Source organism: Manis javanica, chromosome 18 (genome assembly GCF_040802235.1).
Source record: "Manis javanica isolate MJ-LG chromosome 18, MJ_LKY, whole genome shotgun sequence".
NCBI classification, from domain to species: Eukaryota; Metazoa; Chordata; class Mammalia; order Pholidota; family Manidae; genus Manis; species Manis javanica.
The window spans coordinates 21762018-21785849 of NC_133173.1; the positions used below are offsets into that span (position 1 = coordinate 21762018).

General features: G+C 42.1%; 1 protein-coding gene across 3 annotated transcripts in view; it reads left to right on the plus strand.

The window, feature by feature from the left end:
* The window catches only part of GABRG3 (gamma-aminobutyric acid type A receptor subunit gamma3), a 602876-nt gene that overhangs the window by 329697 nt on the left and 249347 nt on the right, over positions 1 to 23832 (plus strand). For all 3 annotated transcript variants that reach the window (XM_073227090.1, XM_037016602.2, XM_037016603.2), the window contains exons 4-5: positions 19839 to 20059; positions 22273 to 22355. In XM_073227090.1, coding sequence (XP_073083191.1) covers positions 19839 to 20059; positions 22273 to 22355 — 304 coding nt within the window. The remainder of the gene's footprint in view (positions 1 to 19838; positions 20060 to 22272; positions 22356 to 23832) is intronic.

Here is a 23832-nt window from a genome sequence, read left to right on the forward strand (position 1 = left end):
CATCCTTGCATCCCTGGGATGAACCCCACTTGGTCATGGTGTATGATCCTTTTGATATACTGTTGAATTCTGTTTGCTAATATTTTATTGAGTATTTTTGCATCTACATTCATCAGGGATATTGGTCTGTAATTTTCTTTTTTGGTGGGGTCTTTGCCTGGTTTTGGTATTAGGGTGATGTTGGCCTCATAGAATGAGTTTGGGAGTATTCCCTCTTCTTCTATTTTGTGGAACACTTTAAGGAGAATGGGTATTATGTCTTCTCTGTGTGTCTGATAAAATTCCGAGGTAAATCCGTCCGGCCCCGGGGTTTTGTTCTTGGGTAGTTTTTTGATTACTGTTTCAATTTCTTTGCTTGTAATTGGTTTGTTTAACTTTTGTGTTTCTTCCTTGGTCAGTCTTGGGAGGTTGTATTTTTCTAGGAAGTTGTCCATTTCTTCTAGGTTTTCCAGCTTGTTGGCATATAGGTTTTCAAAGTAGTCTTTAATAATTCTTTGTATTTCTGTGGAGTCTGTCGTGATTTTTCCATTCTCATTTCTGATTATGTTGATTTGTGTTGACTCTCTTTTTCTCTTAATAAGTTGCACTAGAGGCTTATCTATTTTGTTTATTTTCTCAAAGAACCAGCTCTTGGTTTCGTTGATTTTTGCTATTGTTTTATTCTTCTCAATTTTGTTTATTTCTTCTTTGATCTTTATTATGTCCCTCCTTCTGCTGACTTTAGGCCTCATTTGTTCTTCTTTTTCCAGTTTTAATAATTGTGATGTTAGACTATTCATTTGGGATTGTTCTTCCTTCTTCAAGTGTGCCTGGATTGCTATATACTTTCCTCTTAAGACTGCTTTCTCTGCATCCCACAGAAGTTGGGGCTTAGTGTTGTTGTTGTCATTTGTTTCTATATATTCCTTGATCTCTATTTTGATTTGTTCATTGATCCATTGATTATTTAGTAGCATGTTGTTAAGCCTCCATGTGTTTGTGAGCCTTTTTGTTTTCTTTGTAGAATTTATTTCTACTTTCATACCTTTGTGGTCTGAAAAATTGGTTGGTAGAATTTCAATATTTTGGAATTTACTGAGGCTCTTTTTGTGAGCTAGTATGTGGTCTATTCTGGAGAATGTTCCATGTGCACTTGAGAAGAATGTATATCCTGTTGCTTTTGGATGTAGAGTTCTATAGATGTCTATTAGGTCCATCTGTTCTAGTGTGTTGTTCAGTGCCTGTGTGTCTTTACTTATTTTCTGCCCGGTGGATCTATCCTTTGGGGTGAGTGGTGTGTTGAAGTCTCCTACAATGAATGCATTGCAGTCTATTTCCCTCTTTAGTTCTGTTAGTGTTTGCTTCACATATGCTGGTGCTCCTGTATTGGGTGCATATATATTTAGAATGGTTATATCCTCTTGTTGGACTGAGCCCTTTATCATTATGTAGTATCCTTCTTTATCTCTTGTTACTTTCTTTGTTTTGAAGTCTATTTTGTCTGATATTAGTACTGCAACCCCTGCTTTCTTCTCACTGTTGTTTGCCTGAAATATGTTTTTCCATCCCTTGACTTTTAGTCTATGCTTATCTTTGGGTTTGAGATGAGTTTCTTGTAAGCAGCATATAGATGGGTCTTGGTTTTTTATCCATTCTATTACTCTATGTCTTTTGATTGGTGCATTACGTCCATTTACATTTAGGGTGACTGTTGAGAGATATGTGCTTATTGCCATTGCAGGCTTTAGATTCGTGGTTACCAAAGGTTCAAGGTTAGCTTCTTTAGTATCTTACTGCCTAACTTAGCTCGCTTATTGAGCTTTTATATACACTGTCTGGAGATTCTTTTCTTCTCTCCCTTCTTATTCCTCCTCCTCCATTCTTCATATGTTGTGTGTTTTGTTCTGTGCTCTTTTTAGGGGTGCTCCCATCTAGAGCAGTCCCTGTAGGATGCCCTGTAGAGGTGGTTTGTGGGAAGCAAATTCCTTCAGCTTTTGCTTGTCTAGGAATTGTTTAATCCCGCCATCATATTTAAATGGTAGTCGTGCTGGATACAGTGTCCTTGGTTCAAGGCCCTTTTGTTTCATTGCATTAAGTATATCATGCCATTCTCTTCTGGCCTGTAGGGTTTCTGTCGAGAAGTCTGATGTTAGCCTGATGGGTTTTCCTTTATAGGTGACCTTTTTCTCTCTAGCTGCCTTAAAACTCTTTCCTTGTCCTTGATCCTTGCCATTTTAATTACTATGTGTCTTGGTGTTGTCCTCCTTGGATCCTTTCTGTTGGGGGTTCTGTGTAATTCCATGGTCTGTTCGATTATTTCCTCCCCCAGTTTGGGGAAGTTTTCAGCAATTATTTCTTCAAAGAGGCTTTCTATTCGTTTTCCTCTTTCTTCCTCTTCTGGTATCCCTATAATACGAATATTATTCCTTTTGTATTGGTCACATATTTCTCTTAGTGTTGTTTCATTCCTGGAGATCCTTTTATCTCTCTCTATGTCAGCTTCTATACGTTCCTGTTCTCTGGCTTCTATTCCTTCAATGGCCTCTTGCATGTTATCCATTCTGCTTATAAATCCTTCCAGGGATTGTTTCACTTCTGTGATCTCCTTCCTGACATCTGTGATCTCCTTCCGGACTTCATCCTACTGCTCTTGCATTTTTCTCTGCATCTCATCCCACTGCTCTTGCATTTTTCTCTGCATCTCATCCCATTGCTCTTGCATTTTTCTCTGCATCTCTGTCAGCATGTTCATGATTTTTATTTTGAATTCTTTTTCAGGAGGACTAGGTAGGTCTGCCTCCCTCTCAGGTGTTGTCTCTGTGATCTTTGTCTGCCTGTAGTTTTGCCTTTTCATGGTGATAGAGATAGTTTGCAGAGCTGGTACAAGTGACCGCTGGAAGAGCTTCCCTTCTTGTTGGTTTGTGGCCTTTTCCTGGGAGAATAGCGACCTCTAGTGGCTTGTGCTGGGCAGCTGTGTGCAGACAGGGCTTCTGCTTCCTGCCCAGTTGCTTTGGGCTTGGCCTGGCTGGGGCTGTTCCTCCAAAATGGTGGAGCCCCGTTGGAGGGGGAGCGGCTGGGAGGCTATTTATCTCCGTAAGTGGCCTCTGTGCTCCCTGCTGCCCAGGGGGTTAGAGTGCCCAGAGATCCTCAGATTCCCTGCTTCTGTCTAAGTGACCTGTCCTGCCCCTTTAAGACTTCCAAAAAGCACTCTCCAAACCAAAACAACAACAACAATGAGAGAGGGAATAGAAAGGAAAAAAAAAAGGAAAAAACACGCGATTTTTTTTTTTTTTTTTGTCCCCAGGTGCCGGTCCCAGGCACCCGCTCACTGGTCCTGCTGCCTTGTCTCCCTAGCACCAGGGTCCCTGTCCTTTCAAGGCTTCCAAAAAGCACCCACCCACCGGTCCCGCAGGGAAGGAATGCTCGATATTCTTTGTCCTCAGGCACTGGTCCCAGGCACCCGCTCACCAGTCCCGCCGCCCTGCCTCCCTAGCACCAGGGTCCCTGTCCCTTTAAGGCTTCCAAAAAGCACTCGCCAAAAAGAGAGAAAAAAAGGGGAAAAACACGCAATTTCCTCCGTCCTCAAGTGCCGGTCTCAGGTACCCGCCCCCCAGTCCCGCAGGGAAAAACGTGGGATATTCTTTGTCCTCAGGCGCTGGTCCCAGGCACCCGCTCACCAGTCCCGCCACCCTGCCTCCCTAGCACCGGGGTCCCTGTCCCTTTAAGGCTTCCAAAAAGCACTCGCCAAAAAAAAACCGCACCAGTTTCTTTCCACTTGCCGGGAGCCGGGGGGAGGGGCGCTCGGGTCCCGCCAGGCCGGGGCTTGTATCTTACCCCCTTTGCAAGGCGCTGGGTTCTTGCATGTGTGGATGTGGTCTGGATGTTGTCCTGTGTCCTGTGGTCTCTATTTTAGGAAGATTTTTCTTTGGTATATTTTCATAGCTCTATGTGTTTTTGGGAGGAGATTTCCACTGCTCTACTCACGCCGCCATCCTGGCTCCGCCCCCCCATGTGGCCCAATTTTAAGGCTTACCTCAATGCTATGTCATCAGTACAGTGTGGTAATGGTGAATGTCAGAGGAAGGGATCAAAGGGACAGAATAGAGTCCACATACACATGGCTAGCTGATTTTTGTTGAAAGAAGGAACTTGGTGATGAAAGGATAATGGCATTGGAACAATTAGATACTCACATACAAAAAATGAACCTTGACAAATACTTTACACATAAAAGAACTCAAAGTGGGTCACAAATCTTCATGTGAAACAAAATCTATAAAACTGCTTAGAGATAATAAAGGAGGAGATATGCATGACCCAGGGGCGGGAGATGCGTTGTTAAACATGGCACCAAAAGTATGTGCAATGAAGAACATAAGAACCGACAGACAGCCTGGGATAGAGTATTTGCAAGTCACCCATCTGACAAAGGACATATATTCATATATTTAAAAATTCTTCAAACTCAGAGTAAGAAAAAGAATCCTATATAAAAATGGGTAAAAGACACAAACAGTATTGGTTGTTATGTGAGGTATAGGTCAAATTTTCTTCTCACATGGGGCCTGCAGTTACCCCAATACTGCTGACTGAGAGGACTGTTTTCCTTTCTGCTTGCAATGCCAATCTTCTCATTAACCTAATGTGTGTATGTGCTTGGTATTTATTCTCGACTCTCAGATCTATTCCATGGACTGGGTAGGGTACTCTTGCACAGATACCAATTTCCAATGAAATCTATAGTCTATATGTAGTCTATACAAGTGTATATATAATTTGACTTCTGAAGGCTTTCAATATCTACTCCTCTTTTTCTTGTTCAAATTACTTCACTTGACTTCCTTGAAAACATCCAAATTCTGAGTTTTGTAGTTGTAGCATTCCATATTCTTAAATATTACCTATGATGAGTTCTTTTTTAATGTTTCTCTTTGGGGAATTTACCAAAAGAAAAAAAAACACTAATTCAAAAAGACATATGAACCTTTTGTTTATCACAACATTATTTACAATACCAAGATGCAAAAGCGACCTATGTGTCCATCAGTAGATGAATGGATAAAGAGGATGTGGTACATATACACAATGGAATATTACTCATCCATAAAAAAGAATGAAACTTTCTATTTGCAGCGATGTGGATGGACCTAGAGGGCATTGTGATAGGTGAAATAAGCCAGACAGAGATAAATACAATGTGAATTTACTTACACATGGAATCTGAACAAAACAAATGACTAAACAAAGCACAAATAGGCTCATAAACACAGAGAATGGACTGGTGATTGCCACGGGGAGAGAAGTGGACGAAATAGATGAAGAGGGAAGAAAACGAAAAAGAAAGTAATTCTCTAATGTTCCCTTCCCTGTATATTTTGTAAATTACATTCACTTACTCTGCTTTATAACTCATTACTATTTTCAGAAAAAAAAACTGTGAAAATGGTTCAGCTGTCTTCTAGTTGGAAAGAATGTATATCTCTTTATTGGATAGGAAATTGAGAAAGTTCTGAAATCTACCTCATAAGGTTTTGGGCAGATTTAAATAAATACTGTTTGTCAAATGATTATAATGCCTGCACAATAATAATGAGTGCACAATAAATGTGAACTATTTACTGATACTTTAAAATGTCTGATTATAATCCAATTATCTTACTTTATGTTTTTAATTTATGTGTATTTTTCATGTGAGAAGAAATTCCCCCAAATGACAAAGAATTTAGTTCACTGTAGGATGCGGATTGTCCAGCATGACATCTGATTTCCATGCAGGCTACAGCTCTTAAACAAGAAGGGCTGTTTTACAAAGTGATGCTTTGTATCTCTACTAGTTTGTATGAGAAAATGGTGAATTTCAAACTACTCCTCTTTGTTTCATCCCAGTTTCCAAATTAAAAGCCCTTCTTAATAAATATTTGTGAGGAATCTGAAATTTTTAACTAGAGGAACATTAACATGTTCTTGTGATGTCACGAACTTCTTATCTCTTTAGGAAAACCCTTTATCCCTGAGCTGATCAAGTTTGCATTCTCTTGGCTTATTTATTTTAATCTTTCTAGGTCACAGATTCTAAGCTCTGTGGTTTGGAGCCTTTCTCCATTTTTATAATTGTTTTCCAGGTCCTTTCTCATACACTGTATCCCCCCTTCCTTTCAGTAAGCTCCAGCTCATATTCTTACCACATGTCCATTCCTTCAGCCCCACACGGAAACCTGGCATCTACCCTCTTTGCAGTGGCAACCCATCCCGAGGGTGTGATGTCTTCTACAAAGTCAAAGTGTCCCACCTACTGCAGTCCTACCGTGGGGATTGCTGTCTAATTTGCAAGTGATGTAAACAGTTTCTCCCCTGGATGAGTAGCTCAGGGTAACACATTGTGTTTGCCAGTTTGAGTGGTAGTCTCATAGGACTCAATCCTGGGAGTCTGCTGTTGTCATTTTCTGTGTCGGCTGCCATTTATCTGAGATTCTTCTTCGTTAACCCAGACTCAGCCAGACTTCCTTCAGAGATGCATTGTGCTCATTGAGAGGCCCCATGAGCACAAAGCTATTTAGAGACCTGGCAAGGCTAAGCACCTGCTATGTTCTGTCTAAATATTTAAAAGGAACACTTCAGTCTGAAGATAGAATGTGATTTGGCAATGAACTTCAGCCAGGAATGGTTACAGACTGTGACCAACTTCCCACTGGGATCAGCCATACAGCAAAGCATTTTGTATGAACTTAACTCATTTTCTCATGGAAAGGTCAAACATTTGTCAGCTAAAAAAAGAATGATCGAGAAGTCTCCTCATTAAATTACAGATAAGGCATTTTTCCTGATTTAGCAACTATAAGCAAGAAAGGAATCAAATGTTCTCACCACAAAAAATAAATGGTAATTATGTGACAGGATGGAGATGTTAACTAAAGCTGGGGTGGCGATCATTTGCAGTATATAAGTGTACCGAATTAACACGCTGTGCCCCTTAAACCTGTACAATGAATATGTTAATCATCTCACAGTAAAGCTAGGGGAAAAGGCTTCCCACACCTTTTGCTCAGGCAATTTGAATATAGCCCTGTTTATATATCTTGCCATACATCTAACACCAACTGTGTTAAAAAAAAATTATGAGAACTGGAATCCTGACTTTTATGATTGCTGGCAACAGAAAGAGGCCAAGATAGTTCTTTAAGGGAAAAAAACAAATAACACAAAATAAAAATGGTGCCTATGTAAGCACTGGTACAGCTTCCTTTTCAAAGCATTACTATACCACTTAACATTCTAAAATTCTCGTGATTCTCTTGTGGGTTGTGGCGAGCACTTCTAAGCAATGCCTAACAGGAAAGTATCTCATCATTCTGGAAGGAAACTCACAGCAGGTATGTCTGGAGACCTGTCTTTGTAAATATTAAAATATGACCCAGAACAGAATTATAATTGTGCTTCTCCATGCACAAGAAAGCCAAATTATTATTTTTTTCACCTTTCACTGTTACCTTTATAGGGCTTTGTGTAAAGCAATGTCCCAAAGGGGAGATTTATTTCTTTAAACTTAGCTTTGTACTTAAGGCCTCCTAGGTTGACACATGCACTTTGCTGGAAAGAAGGTGAAAAATGTTGAGTCCTACTTCCTTCCTGAGCAGCTATCTTGGAAATACAATGTGGATTCTTTAAATAAATGATGAGATCTCAGTAGCTAAAAAGACTTCCTCTCATATGGGCCAGAAGTTCCTGCTCATCCCTCAGGGTGCTGATGCCCTGGGAATGCTGCACATTGTCAAGTCAGATCGTGACTCAATTTATTTCATATACTATACCTGGAGGGATTTCAAATCTCCATAATTCATCCTCTTCATGATGTGTTTGCATTTGGGTGTATGAAGGCAGCTCGCTGGAGTGGGAGCTGGCATCAGAACTCACACCTCCTGTTCCTGCCCACTCTCCCCAAGCCTGGACATCCGAAGGCGAGCTTCTCACTATTACAGTCCTGAGGAAAACATCTCAAACCAACCTGGGCTCCAGCAAAGCTCAGTCACTGATTGGGTGGATGACTCCCAGGTCCCTCTGAAACATGGATGTTAATGCTCGTAAACATTCAGCTAAGTGAGGACATGTTAATTATTTAGAACATGGACCGTGTCCTAGCAACTGGTAATGAGTGTCAGTCACTTTATACAGAGGATGGAGCAGGCATTCTTCTGCCGCAGGTAGCTTGGTGCTGAGGTGTGCCATCACCACCGCAGAGACCCTGGAGGTGGCCTTACTTGCCAGCAGGAACACCAGACACATGCACTGGGATGTGCTCACAGCCCCACCAAGATCTCAGGCCTCTCTCTGTATCTCCTGTTCGTAACTTTATACAACACGGAGCCTCCTAATGGGGCTATATATTTAAAAGGTCAGTTCAGGGACCTAATTAGTTCTGGAAGGTTGTAGTCTTTGTGATCCTTGGCACGTAGGGTGCCCACCCCCAAGTCCCCTGCACGTGTCGGAACTCTCCTGATGTCAGTGGATACTAACGTCACTTTCTGCATCTGGGAGTTTCCCCTGTCTGGATGAGAGCACTTGCAGGGATGTTCATGGATGTTTAAGGGAATGGGAATGTGCGGTGTCCAGCGCTCTGCTTAGAAAGAAGAAAATGTGACTAACAGTTGCCACTGATATTTAACTTCCTAGAAGTCATATTTCCTTATAAATAATAATATAATAAAGGGTTTTATGAAAAAAGATATTCTAGGAAAGTGGTGGACAATTTTTCTAGAAAAAATTCATGTGCTCTGTTAACCAAGTCATCTTATGTTAAGAAAAGAAGGCTTCTTATACAACATATGAAACCCAGAAACTCAAAGTGTGAATCTGTCACAACTTAAATAGTTAAAAAATAAAGTCTTCCTAGGCCCACTCTGACTCTCCTGAAGGTCGAGGCAAGTTCAAGGGGCTCTGTAGTTGTCTCTGAAATGTCCTGCCTCCAGTCCCGCAGGCATTAATAGTGAAGGGCGAACACTACAAGTTAGGTGCTTGCAAACAGCAAATTTAGGGGCTTAGCAGGTTGCCTTAGAACCTGGGCCAAGCATCCAGACCATCAACATCCACCCTGGTGTTGTTAAGGTATCTCCACAAAGGTGTCCATATCAGTGGGAAAGCACATAGTTTGCATTACTTTTAAAAATGGACGGAAAACCTGCATGCTAAATTGCAAAGCACTAGTGAATTAGAGATCAACTCATGGGCATTGTAATATATATATCCGTATATGTATGTGTGTGCATACATGTAATAAGCTTTAAAGTAGTTCTTTGAATTTGGACTACATGAAGATGACAAATGGGCTAATGCCTTGAGTGCAAACTTTGTATCTCAGGGTGCAATTCAAAACTACATAAATAATTATTTTCCCAATTTGCATGGAGAACCTTTGGCATGAAGAAGTTTTAAAACACACCCACTTTTCACCACCCATAAATTGTGGGAAAGATTTGAATCCAGTCTGCCTGGTCATAGGCTGTGCTTCCATCAGGACACACTGGGAGAGGAAGCCGAAGGAGAGCTGGGGGCAGTTGCTTTGCTCGTGTTCAGGAACAACATGAGAAGATGAGGCTAATAAGTTATGTGCATGGCCAGACCCCAGCCATGATGCTCTGCTGGGTTTTTTTTGTGTTCATGATCATGAAATGGCTTCGGATGATGCCAAACTTTTAGAAACCTGGGTATAGGGAAGCAGCTTTGAGAAGTACCTCCTGCACTTTCAAATTTCACTGTGTTTCCAGGGTCAGTGGGATCCCGGGGAAACTCCCACTTACAGAATCCAGAAGACATTCAGTACTTCTTTTGAGGACTAGAGTCACTAAACTGATAATTATTAATGCTTATTTCTTGTATTATTGATAATGGAGCAAAATAAAACTTGTAAGGTATTTTTGAAATTTCAGAGATAAGAGTTCCTGATAGGTATCTAGTCATCGGGGGATGATAAATGGAAACTATTTCTATATCATTCCCTCTTAATTTAGGTGTACAAAATGCCAAATATAGTCTCTTTATTGGGATACCTGTGTTTTCTTCCAGTGAGGATATGTTTATGATTTTCCCTCATGGCTGTAGTTCTTTCAGCCCTATTTCTACCATAATGCCAACTACCTCAACAATGGATTCCACTGCAATGACATTTTCATCATTTGAATCTGATCTCCTTCTGAAAACTAAATAGCAATTTTTGAATAATGGAAGTCTGTATTCCATTTTCAAATGGGAATAATAATGATACATTTCTAGTCCATGCAGAAATTCCAAACAGTTTTCCCAAATACCAACAGAGCACTCTTACACACCTATATGACAAGCCAACAAGGGTGTCTGGGTACTGTACTGAAGTTCATTATAATTTTCTTCTACACTGAAAAAAACATGTTATAATTCAAATAAATAGAGAAATAATATTAAAAGGTAATAAAGATACTATCTAAAATTGGACCCCATTTTGCAATGGGTTTGAAGAAGTGAAAATCAGAAACCATGAGGGGCTAAACCCTCTGAGAAAGAGAGGGGGAATGATAAACTCATGTAACGTCTGACGTGTGAGCCTATCAGTCAGCTTGCTTTGTGACAAACCATCCCAAGTCTAGTAGGTTTTTATTACTCCTTATGATTCTTGGATTGGCTGGGCAAGTTGTCTGATCTAAGCTGGCCAGGACGGGGCTTCCTAGTCAAGGATGGTATCACCCACCTGTCCAGGTGTTGGCTTGGCGTGAGCTGGGGCTGTGAGCATGTCTGGCCATTCGTCTTGTTTTCGGCATGCTGGCCTAGTCTCGTTCATGTGGTGCTGGTTGCAGGGTCCCCAAGAGCAGCAAGACGGGCCAGCCCCCACACTCAAGCTCTTTCTGTGTCTCTGCTGCTGTCCCATTTACTGTCAAGTCACGTGGCCAAGTCCAGCATCACGGTGGGAAGGGCTAGCCAAGCCCTTGGACAAAGTAGGGGGAATTCTTAAGGCTGTTTTTGAAAATAACTTACCACAGTAGGCTGCATCCTTTCACCCAGGACCACCTGCCGCTTTAAAGTTTGGCTGATGTGCACACAGACATTCAATATAGCAGGTTTTCCACTAGGTAGTAAATTTGGATAAGACTGTGAACTCTTATAGTGGATATTCAGACAGTTGAGAGTACTAGGATAGGTGCCTTTCTAAAAGGAAAACCTACAAGTGGCAGAAACTGTGTTTAAAAACGAATGCTATGAATGCCTTTGGACAACTTTATGTATTACCTTCGACACTTTCAACTCCTTTTCTTAAGGCATTTTACCTCAGTGTGGTGTAATGTTCTCTCGTCTTCATTTGGTCTCTGCATTAGTTTGCTAGGATTGCCACAACGAAGCACAACAAACTAAGCGGCTTGAACAGCAGGAATGTGTTTTCTCACACTCCGCAGGCTGGAAGTCAAAGCCCAGGGGTGTCAGCTGGGTTGTTTTCTCCTGAGGCCTCTGCTTCTCCCTAGGTCCTCCTTCAGTCCTCCCTCTGTGTGAGTCCTAACCTCTGCTTCTTAAAATGACATCAGGCGTATTAGATAAGGGCCCACCCAGATGGCCTCCTTTTAACACCTCTTGAAAGGCCCTGTCTCCAAGTACAGTCACATTCTGAGGTTCTGGGAGTTACAACTTCAGCATACAAATTTGGGAGGGACACAGTTCAGCCTGTAAGAGTCTCCTTGAGTTTTCCACAGGCACCTTTGCACACACCTCTGGGACGGGCACCTGCCTGGTTAGAAAGAAACCAGGACCATGAATTTTTCCCTCTGAATGAGTGAGCAGTCACATCAAAGACACAGACTTCAACAGTATGGCCGAAGCAGAAACAAGGGCCGCTGTGGTCTCCGGCCATCCAGAGATGGGAGCACAGACACAGGAAGGTCTGCTGGCCAAAGGGGGCCCGTTGGCTGGGCACAGAGAAGAGTGGGGTCCTGTGAGCCTGATGTACCCCGGGGCTCCGGGAGGAGACACTCAGTGGGTGCTCGGGGGTGCTGGCCAGGCACTGCCCTGTTGTTCGAGCCACCTTATGGATAGGGGGGGAGACAGGGTGCTTTCTCTAGTTGGGGGACAGAGTTGGTACCTCTGGGATGAACATAGAGGGCTCAGACATTCAGGGGCTGCATTCCCGGACACAAGTCAGCACCTCTCACCTACAAGCACATGCAGACAGGAAATCACTCTCTTCCACTATGTGAGTGGCATTAGCAACCAGCTCAGACTGCAGAATTATAGTCATGTTTAATGAGCAGCTTTATAATTAAGGCTCAGGACCTTCATTAGTTGGTGGGGCACTCTGGTGGCCAAGAGAGAGCCTTTCAACAAAGCTGCTTTCTCAGTGGGGGGCGGGAGTGTTGTGCCACAGACAGGCATCATGGGACCATACGGCAGTTCTTCATGCTGAAGATGCACATAATTGGAGATATTCTGATTAAAGAAGCAAGGCATTGACTTAAGGAGACAAAAGTGATGAGCGGCACTCCAAGGAGGAGCAGGTGATAGCCACATGTGTGAGCTAAGGATTCAGGCCTCAGGAAAATGGGAGACAGGGAGCTGATATGATGAGAAGAAGGAAGGAAGGTGATAAGGGGGCTTCAAAGCTTGGGGACAGCACAGGCTGGTTGGAGGAAGGGAGGCGTGTGCAAGACTGGTGTGCACAGTGTGGAATAAGACAGCTATGATTTGGGGCTTGTTTACAAGCAAACAGAGGGTAAATGTGGTTATAAAGCAAGGAGCCTTGAGTAGCATGCAAAGGAGTTTAAACCTAATTCTGTAGACTTCAAGTAGCCGACAGATTTTTGATCAGCAGTGGTTGTTGGAGAATATAACATGCAATGGAATGCTCTAAAATGTTTAATCTGAAAAGAATAGTCATGTAGCTGCATAACATGGAAGAACAGCTGCTGGAGGGGGATGAGGACAAGTGGCCGACCAGGGGAGCCTGCTGCCCACAGAGCGCGCTTCCCACCACTCTCACGCCTCTGCCGGCCTTCCGTCCGCGCCCCACCCTCCCCTGGCACTCTGCACCCCACAGGCCGCCTTCCCATGTCCCTGGTAGGTGGACTTCTGCTGGGTGCACCAAGATGAGGCACTCAGAGAGAGGGACAGGAAGAGGGTGAGCCCAGGCCGGCCATTCCCCTCCAGTTCTCTCAGCTTCTAGCGCCATGTCCAGCAGCAGCCGGGCTTCTTCCTGACCCTTGCTCATCCTGGACTGGGCCCACTGGGAGTCCACCAGTGACTCCCGGCTCAGGTCCATGGGTACCGCATGGTTGCTGGGTCCTCTCAGTTTTCCTTGCAGCTTGCAGAATTAAGCTTCAGAGGCTAGCGTGGTCTCCAGGAGAAAATAGTGGAGGCCGCTGTAAAGCCTCATTTCCCAGAATTGAGGAAATGACATATGTATATGTGTGTGTGTGTGTTTATATATGTATATTATATAAAAAATACATACATATATATATATGCATATATATAAATACATATATATATAAATGTGTGTTATGTGTATATGTATATATAATTTCTATTATTCACCCATTCCTGATAAGGAAAAAATAAAAATGATTTTATTCTAATCATCACTCCATAGTATACATTTTTAGATAAGATGTTTGAACAAACTTTAATTGGCATGAATCTGTGATTACCATTTTACAAAGAAAACTGCCAGTGACTTCCTTTACTAATGTATTTGTGCATTGCGTACCAGGTGTCGTGCCAACATGCTCTGACCCCCGGGAGTATGTGTGTCCTGCAGCCCCCAATCTCCAAGTGCCTGACCTTTATTAATCGATTATTCTTGCACTCAGTCCTTTTCTTTGGTAAAGGAAAGGAGAAAACTGTTAGGAAGTACTCTTCTTATTTCTTAGAAGTTACATATATCATTAAGAAGGATAATTTTTCTTCTGTTTTGTCAAAATGCTCCACATTCTGCAGTAATTCATGGCCTATTTAGGAATCATTAAACTCTCTATTATTAAAACAAATTATGAACATAGGCTCTCCACAAGCACAATGGTTTAAATTGGGGAGGGGGGTTCTCTGCATTTTTCACCTGTTACATTTATTAGTATTTCTGACACAATTTTACAACTATTTATAAATTATATAAAATGTTAATTTTTAGATAGACATTATAAGAATGAATTTTTTTCCTCTGCAGAAAGGGAAGATGATTAATGCTGTTACAAAGAAAGTTTATGAGAGACATAAAAATATTTCTCTTTGGGTGGGAAGTGTTTCTCCAACATTTAGTCAAATGTAGACACAATAAAGCAAGCACACTATACACAGCTACACTGCACTCTCCTGAGTTAGAGCTGATGGCAGGGCTTCAGAATAAAGCAAGCATATCCCAGACCCAGCCACCCCATCCCACGGCATCCTGCTCTGCTCCCCTCCCTTCCAGGGAAACAGCTTGGAGTGGGGACAGGAGGTCCCGCCTCACCCTGCAAACGGCAGCCTCACGGTTGGTATCTGAACATGTGATGGAGAATCTGACCATATAAGAGTTCGTTCCAGTGGCAGGAGATCAAACGTGAAGAAGTCATTCATCCTGTCTTTATTGAAAAAGTAAGATACAGAAATGAATGATATGGAAATTACTTTCAACGGTGAAGGCTAACTCTAAACTGGGATACAGATATAGAATATGTTAGAGTCGGAAGGTCCTTACATTTAATCTAGCCCAACCCTACCCTTTTATAGATGGGAAAACTGAGGCCAGGGAAGGTGAAACAACTTCAGGCAGTTTGTGAACAGGGCGAATGTGGAGAGGGGTCTTGTGCACTGGCTTTTCTTTCACATGTCACAGTGGATCTACATCTGACAACTAGATTTTAGCTGCTGCAGCCACTCTCAGTCACATTCAGGGAAGCAGATTTTGTCTGAATAATTTAGAACAAGTGTTACTTAGCAGCAGGGTGACTTGAAAGTTACTCAACCTCTGAGGTGTCAGTTTACCCTCAGGAAGAAAAGGTCATTGTTGTCGCTGCCTCAGTGATCAGTGCCTGGTAGGTGCAGAAGCATCTGAGCCTTATAGGCATGACCTTAGTTAACTCACCAATTTCAGATCTGCATTTTAAAACAATATATTGTGAAGGAACATATCTGTGCATTAATGGGTATGGAAAGCACAGAGATACAGAGACAAAGGGCAAAGAGGATGGTCGTATCTGCAGGAGACTTTTTATTTTGCTATTTTAGCACAACACCACTTGGAAATTTTTGTTCGGACTTCTAGAATTCAATTAATTTTGACACAAGTAACTTTGGTAAAATTTTTCAAGTTTTCTCAGCTTCAGTATCCATGAGGAATTTTGGGATTTAAAACTAAACTAGATGATTTTAGGGTTTTTCCAAAATATACCTGGGGCCTTGACAGAGAATTTCCTTTATCCATCACATTGATGGGCCTTGGCCTTGCTTAGGAGAACGTTGTCATCCTTCTCTCCTCAGTCCTTTACATGATACACCAGTGCTAAGGGAGAGAAGGATGTAATATGCACGGGTACTGCTATGTTTAGAGTGTGTTCCCTGAAAATACTCTGTTACACAGTCAGGTGGCGTCATCATTGCTAAGACTCAGTCCTGTCATCCAGGAGGTAAGGGGACGGAGCTGTCCCTGCCTTGTCAGGGATGCTTTTGGCCTTGCTGCCCCTCTTGCCTGGAGCTCTCTTGCTCCTCTGTCTGTGTGGCTCCCCTGCTCCTAACCCGTACCTTGGTTCTAAGTCTCCTGCTCAGTGAGGAGCACAGCCCTCAGCCCTGCGCCCACGCCCCTCTCCATCTCCCCCACACTACCAGTTGCGGCAGGCTGGGCTTAACCATCTGACGAACTGCTCTGGGAGTTTTGCACACACAGTACATATCCAGCATGAATCGGCAGGGGCTCTGCTCCACATGGGCTCTCAGGGCCTGGGAAGGGGGCGCTTGAATCCCCCCAGGCTCTTCAAGCCACCCTCCGAGATATGACATACCCAACTCTGTTCACATTTCACTTTGTCACAAATGGGGTGGCCATGCACAACCCCTCAGTGGGGCTGCGGGTACAATTCTTCCGTGTGCCCACCGGGAGGAATGCTGCAATATTTGGCAAAGAGTGCCAATAACAATCATGATCTTAGTTGCCAAATATTTTGTCAGTTTCTCCTTTATCAGGGAAGATATGCCCTCCTTTCTACAATTAAAGTGACCCAAAAGGTCCACTTAGTACCAGCCCCAATGTCAAGTTTATATATGGGCGCTGGCCTCCACATCAAGTCTGCACATGGCTTTCCTTGTTCCAATGAACTCCAAACTAAAAAAAAAAGCTAACTAAAGGACCATCACATATGTGGTATATCTACAAGGATGACGAGGGGCCAGGATAGTCCCACCCAACCCGCTGGTCTGCAGCAGGTCTGAAACCCCACTGGGCAGATCCTGAGTGGGCTCTGTTTCCTGGGAGGAGATACCTTCTGTGGTTAAGCTCTGATTCTGCTTGCAGGGTAGGGATCCCAAGGACTCCTCCTCGGGCTCTTGACTGCATTGTCTCAGAATTTATCCCTTTCCCATTAACTTTTCTGGCCATGGGTAAGTGGGCAATGTAGAATAAACCTCCTTTGGGGTCCAATCAGCTTTCCAGACCTTGTTCTGTCCATTATAGATAGGAATGCAAAAGTACATCTAAGTCACAGAGAGTCAGATTTTTCTTCCTGACTTGGGGTTCCTTTGGCTATAGAATGCTCTAAAACCTAGACAGGTTCTTACCTACGGGGCCAATTTCACATGTACACAGCCACATGCATGCTTTTGTTGTGCAGTTCTGAGGTCCCCTGTGTGCCTATGCCTTTCTGCATGTGCTGTTGTCCCCCACTCCTCAGCTGTCACTCTCTCACCCTTACTCTTAAATCAAGGTCAGGTACCTTGGTCCCATCAGCCTACAAGGGAAGAATCACACACTACTCTCTTATCCTGGCTCCACATTTGCACAATTAAGGATATTACAGAGTGACAACCTCATACATTTAGAGATTTTTAGCAATAGGTCTGATTCTTTCTGCAAAGCCGAGTTTCACATGGCTCTTGGCACCTAAAGCATTTTTGGGTTTTGTCATTTATTGCTGGGGTGAGAAGCATTTGCCTCTTCCAGCCCTGCAAGAACTGTGTTTGCTCGATCTTTCCTTTCCTCTTTCATAACTGCTTTCAAACTGGTCGATCATCTTCTAAGATGATCTCTTCCTTGTGCTCACTTACCAAGCACAGTCAATAGCAGGCAACACTTTCTAATTAATGTTTCTTTTTCCTAAGTCTGCCCACAGAGCTGTGTTCTCATTAGAAGTTTGCCTTGTTGCGAATGCCAACCTTGCAAACGGACGGTCCCCCATGCGTGACGCGAGCCACATTGCTCCTGGCTTCTGTCCAACACCTACGACCCCTCTTCACTCCTGAGCCAACACTGCCCAGTTCAGTTTTGTTTCAGCAGTCATTTTTTCACTTCGCTGTTTTTGTTTTTACTGCACTGATTTTCTTTTTATTGAGACTTAATTGACGTATAACACTCTATTATATTCAGGTGTACTACATGATAAATTCATTTATGTTTATATTGTGAAACAATCACCACAATAAGTCTAGTTATCATCCATCACCCCACATAGTTACAAATATTTTTTCTTGTAATGAAAACTTTTAAGATTTACTCTCTTCACAACTTTCAGTTATACAATAAAATATTATTAACTCTGATCTCCATACTGTGTTTTACATCCCCAGGACTTAACTCATCTTATAACTGGAAATTAATACATTTTGACCACTGTCACCTATTTCACCCACCCCAAACCCTTGCCCCTGGAATCCACCAATCTGTTCTCTGTATCTATGAGTTTAATTTGCTTTGCTTTTTAGATTCCATACATAAGTGAGGTTATATGGTATTTGTCTTTCTCTGACTTATTTCACTTGTTTCCACATTCTATGAAACCCATTTTTTTAGACTATAGGATCATTGACATTAATTTTTTATTAAGGTATCATTGATATACAATCTTATGAAGGTTTCACATAAGCAACCTTGTGATCATAACATTCATCCACATTATCAAGTCCCCCCCAACACACACACCATTGCAATCACTGTCCATCAGCATAGTAAGAAGCTATAGAGTCATTACTTGTCTCCTCCGTGCTGTACTGCCTTCCCTGCGAGCCACCTATATTATGTGTGCTAATCACAATGCCCCTTAATCCCCTTCTCCCTTCCTCCCACCCACCCTCTCCAACTCCTTCCCTTTGGTTGGAAACCAGTCAGTATATGCTAGGTTATGTGGCAGAGAGTAACGTACACACACACACACATGCTTTCTCTAAGTTTCTCTCTGTCTCTCTCTTGCTCTCACTTGGGTTCTGGGGTTACAGTCTGGCAGTGAGAAATGTGCACAAGTTCTACAATGCGATAAGGAGGCAGAGGCTATTCCCCAGAGGCAAGTTTCTGCAGACACAGGGGCAGAGGGGAAAATGGAGCAGGACCTTCTGGATGCTGAGATTTCATCCATCTCTGAAGCTCCCACGATAATGTGCCCCCAGCGACTGTGTCCTTGGCATTTGCTTCCCCTCCCAGCTGCTCAAATGTTTGTGCAAAACTCAGATTCACTGTAGATCATTCTTCTCACATTGAATACTTGGATATCTTTTGACTTTTTCCAGCTAGACTCCTAACTGATAGATCTACCCTATTTTCCTGATTGGCATTAAGTGACCATCAAGCAAGCTATGTCTTTTCACCTTAATTGTTTAATCCTCTGACTAGATTCTAAGCTCCATGAGGACGGATTTTTCTTGTCCGCGCAGTGCTGGGTCTTTCAGGCTTTGTAGGACTTGGCACACTCAGTGCAGCAAAGAGAGAGTGAATAAATGGATCAGTTAATAAAAGGAAGAACCTGGTCTGTTGGACTAAGTCCTCAGACTTAGTTATAAGTCTCAGTGGAAAGAATGAACATGGAATTTGTTGAGAATTACTGAGCTTATACTCTTTAAAAGAAAGTAATTTATAATATCTAACATGTAAAGGAAACTATGAAATATATGGAAGCCTCTGACAGTCCGCCTGCAGACCCTCCTTGCCCCTGGGACCTGATGATACTCCTCTGGACTGCGCTTCGGGGAAGGGCCTCCGAGGTGGCCCGACCTCCAGACATTTCTCTGGGCCTCACAGTAAAGTCTCATCTGTGCTGTGAGCGCTCGAATCGCTTCCGATTATGTGATCTGAGCCCTGTCCACCTCGTGTGGGGATAAGCATTTGGCTTGATGGCTATCAGCTCTATAGTTCTTTGTTACTGCTTGTTTCTTTCTTTTTGACTGAGGTTGTATTGTTGGAAAGGCACTTAAGTGAAAATGGTAATTAGTATTATATAAGCTAATACTTAATGGATCACTTGTGCCATGCCAGACACTAAGGATTTTTCATTTAGTCATTTCCTTTCTCCTTTATGATCCCTCTACGAGGTGGGCACTACCATTTTACCCATTTTACAGATTAGAGAATGAAGGCTTCAATAGATCATATAAAATGTCAATGCTTAGATTTGTGAATGCAGGAGGATCTGAATTACATTCTACTATCTCTTGTCCCTTTATACACTTCATATGTTTATTACACTTTAAGATTTAAAAAGCATTTTCACATACTTCACACTATTAAACAATAATATTGGTTATCATTTGTTGAAAGTTCATTGTGTGGATCCAGTCACTATATTAAGCACTAACAGAAAGGGACCTGGGAAGTAAGAATGTAAACACGGAGGAAAACCAAACTTTTATAAAGAAAATTCACTAATAGGAACCCCTCAACCTCTCCTTCTGCTTTGTTGCAGGAATACCAAATTGACATATTCTTTGCTCAGACATGGACAGACAGCCGCCTTCGGTTCAACAGCACAATGAAAATACTCACTCTAAACAGCAACATGGTGGGGTTAATATGGATTCCAGATACAATCTTCCGCAACTCCAAAACTGCAGAGGCTCACTGGATCACCACCCCCAATCAGCTCCTCCGAATTTGGAATGATGGGAAAATCCTGTATACTTTAAGGTAAGATGCTGAGGGATCTTTAATCACTGATGTTTGATATCAGAGCCATAATTTAGATCATCACAGGGATGGGCTCTATTTTCATGTCTAAGTTTTATTATTTCTCATGTTTTATGCTTCAGCATCCCCAAAAAAGTGTGTTCTAATGTCATGTGTGTATAAATAAAGGTATACAAATAATCTGCAATGAATATAAACTCATTCCTTCATCAGACTGTTTCTGCTGCAAGTGCATTGTGGAAAGTATCTTTAATATATTTAACCTATGAGTTCACTCAGCTAGGAAAAAAAGATATCTCGGTGTACTCATTAACAAGTGTAACTATAGCCAGATTTGAGGCCACAGAAGATATTCCCCAGTGCATCCCTAATGAAAGTGGCAGCTGACATTAATGAGTCCTCCCGGGGGCTGGGCAGTCCTCATAGAAACACAGCAAGGTGAAAGAAACATGCTTGAAAGAAGTGAATTGAGTTTCCTCCCCAAAGTCCCCATTGGGAGCTGGGGTTATGAGAGTCTGAACCTGCATCCTGACCCCAAGCGTCTGTCCGCTGGGTGGTCTGAGTCTGACCGAGCACAGGGTTTCAGCACACCACAGTGATGCCCTGTACCCCGGGCCAGCTCTCCGGCTCGTCCAGCATCAGGACCGTGACAGTGCCCTGTGGGCGCTGCCTTCCCCACTCACTGTGCACGGCCTCTCAGCAGGGCTGGACGCGCCCGCCCTGGTCTAGCAGGTGCTCACCACCTTCACCGCACCATGGACTCCTTCCTAAGCTTTCTGCCCTGCTCTTGTTTTTGTATTTGTATTTGAATTTTTTAATTGAACTACAGTTGGTATTGTATATGTCTACGTGTATATATCCTATTCAGATCTATGCAATTCATGTGTACGACATAGTGTCCAACAATTATATACATTATGAAATGCTCAACATGATAAAGGTGGTCACCATCTGTCAACATAACGAGAGATCCCAGTATCCCCGACTAAACCGCCCCGTTCTTGATGCCGCCTCTTGCCTCTGCTCCCTCTCTCTGCCTTGGGACTTCCTCGTCACTTGCTCTCCGCTTGTGCTGGCTTAGCTCATCCGTTCCTACAGCTCTGAAAGCCACATCCATGCTGAGGATCCCCACATACCTACTTCAAACACTGACGTCTAGTAAACTTAGACTCCAGATTCTTGGCCACCTGTCTGCGTGCTATCTCCTTCTGCAGATCTTAAAGACATTTCAAATTCAACATGCCTTGGGGGAAGGCAAGCTCCCCAGGTCCCCTCATCCACGCCCCTGCGTCCTCTTGGCCCACTGAACCCCGCCACCTCCTGTGCTCCTCTTCCCTCACCCCGTGTCCAGCATCATGAGCTCCTCATTGCAGATGAGTTTTGATCTGAAGAGAAATCTGTAATTCATCATGTATTCATAGCATAAATAAAGGTACAGATTAAAATTGAAATAAATAGAAGAGAAATTTTAAAGTTTCAGAGACATAAAGACATAATAACTTTGGCAGGCTGGGAACACCACACACACACACACAAAAAAAAAGACACAACAGGGGACTAACTCTATTGATAAATTACATTTAGAGGCCTGGAGTTTTAACAGTTTTCTCATCAGTCTTACAGGAATATGAATGAGACTGTGAAATGAAATGAGCCTCAGCAAACCAGAACAGAGACGTGGCCCATCCTGAGATCCTTTACAAACACTCTGACCCCAGGGCTGTCCGCTCTGCAAGGACACAGTGCACACATTTAGTGCAGCCGCCACCTGCCTAACAAATGGGGGGGTTGTCTAAGTAGGAAGCCCTCTTGAGAACGCATTTACTTTACCTATTCAGACAAATACACCACTTTCAAAGTGGATGAAGGATTTAATTCAGTCAAACAGATGGAAAACAAAGATGATTAAAACAACAGTCTTTGTTTATCTCCTCTCTAATTCAGCTTGAATGTCTTGACACAGTATGGAACTTTACTAACTCAAATCCTCTGTGCTACCAATAGTTAAAAAAGAACAAAACAACACAACAACAAAACAACCAAACAACCAAATGGTATCCCTGAATGCTTGGTGCCACTGCCAAAGGTGGGTTACATGTGCTTCTGCCACGGTGTCCTGTACTGTGGTAATACGGCTGTCCCCTAGCCTTGCCCTTGGGCTTCTCTGGGTGGTGGCTGGCTGACCTCAGGAGTAACCCTTGGCTCTCTCACAGGCTCACCATAAATGCAGAGTGCCAGCTGCAGCTGCACAACTTCCCGATGGATGAGCACTCCTGCCCGCTGATTTTTTCTAGCTGTGAGTACTAAATCTGGGTGTGAACACTGTGTAAAGGAATGTCTAGCCATGCTGGTTTCTGGCAAATGGTCATGTGATTGATTGCAGCATCACTGTACAACTGGAAAAAATGGACAGTGGTTTTGGTATTGGGCACCTGGATGTTTTCGCTCTATACTTCATTACATAGGACCTGTGTCACAAGAGAGGTGTTTCTGGTAAAGATGTGAGCAATTTAACAGTATTAAGAGATTCAGAAATTGATGAGGAGTTGACTTAGCAAAGATCCTTATGCTAATGAACTGTGCATATTACTTGGAAATATACAAAATGAATTGATGATATTTTGGGGCTTAGTACCATCTTCAGGCAAGTTGTTTTGTCTTCTAAATAGAAAGATACAAATGTTTATTTAAATATGTTTGTATCTGTTATCACTGCAGTCTGTAGCATGTCAGTTTCCACAGTATATTGTCTTCTAATGTTTTACTCATGATTGATAATATAGCTAACACGTAATCATTTACAAATTCTTAAAAACAATATATAATGCATGCAAGGATACATACAGAAAGAAATATCAAATTTATTTTATTTATCAAATAAAATTTTAAATAAGCATCAGTATGGAAATGTATCTGTATAATTTATGAAGTTCATTTTAAGTGTGTTGAACATAAATACTTAAGTATGACTCATAAGAACTTAATTAACTTTATTGGCTTTCTATAAAATTGCAAATGAAGCATCACAAACAAATATGAAAACTCATGCAGAAGGTTCTGTGGCTTTCTTCAGTGGACATCATAGTGAAAGAAAAATGATATAAGGAATGAACACACTTTACTGAGTTCATGTCCAGTTAAAAGAAAAATTAGAAAGTAAAATTTCACTGATCATCTAGATGAAGTAAAAATATTATTTTGTAGAAATTAGTTTAATTAGCTCAATACCAACTTAAAATAATATATCCCCCAAACCATTATATTTGTTGATAAAACAAATTTTCAGTGTGCCCAGCAAGTGAATGGCTAATATCTATGAATATCTGGTAAGTCTGCCTATGAATTAATGTGGACCTGCTCTTCTATTTAATTATTTTTAAAACTTTAATATTTGTGGAACCATTTGAATTGTCTAGTCATTTGTGAGTCACTTTGTTTTGCATGTATGTATATACATGGTCTGATATACTATTAATTCATTTATTAAGTTTGTAATTTCAATGGTTATTTATCAATAGTAGATATTCTATTTTGTTGTTTTTTCTAGATTCTTACCCAATTTTAACAGCTTCTTATTTCTTCATCAAATTTTCAATGTCTCCTATTTATTTTATTTATTACCAAACATTCTAGTATCTTTGTAGGAGTGATTTGTATAAATTGTTCTTTCATTTTACTACATCTCAAGGTAATTCACTTAATTTTCTATTCAATAATTAGTTAACTTGAGCTTAAGTGTCCTGGAGACTTTTATATGGGGTTTCCTTGAGGCT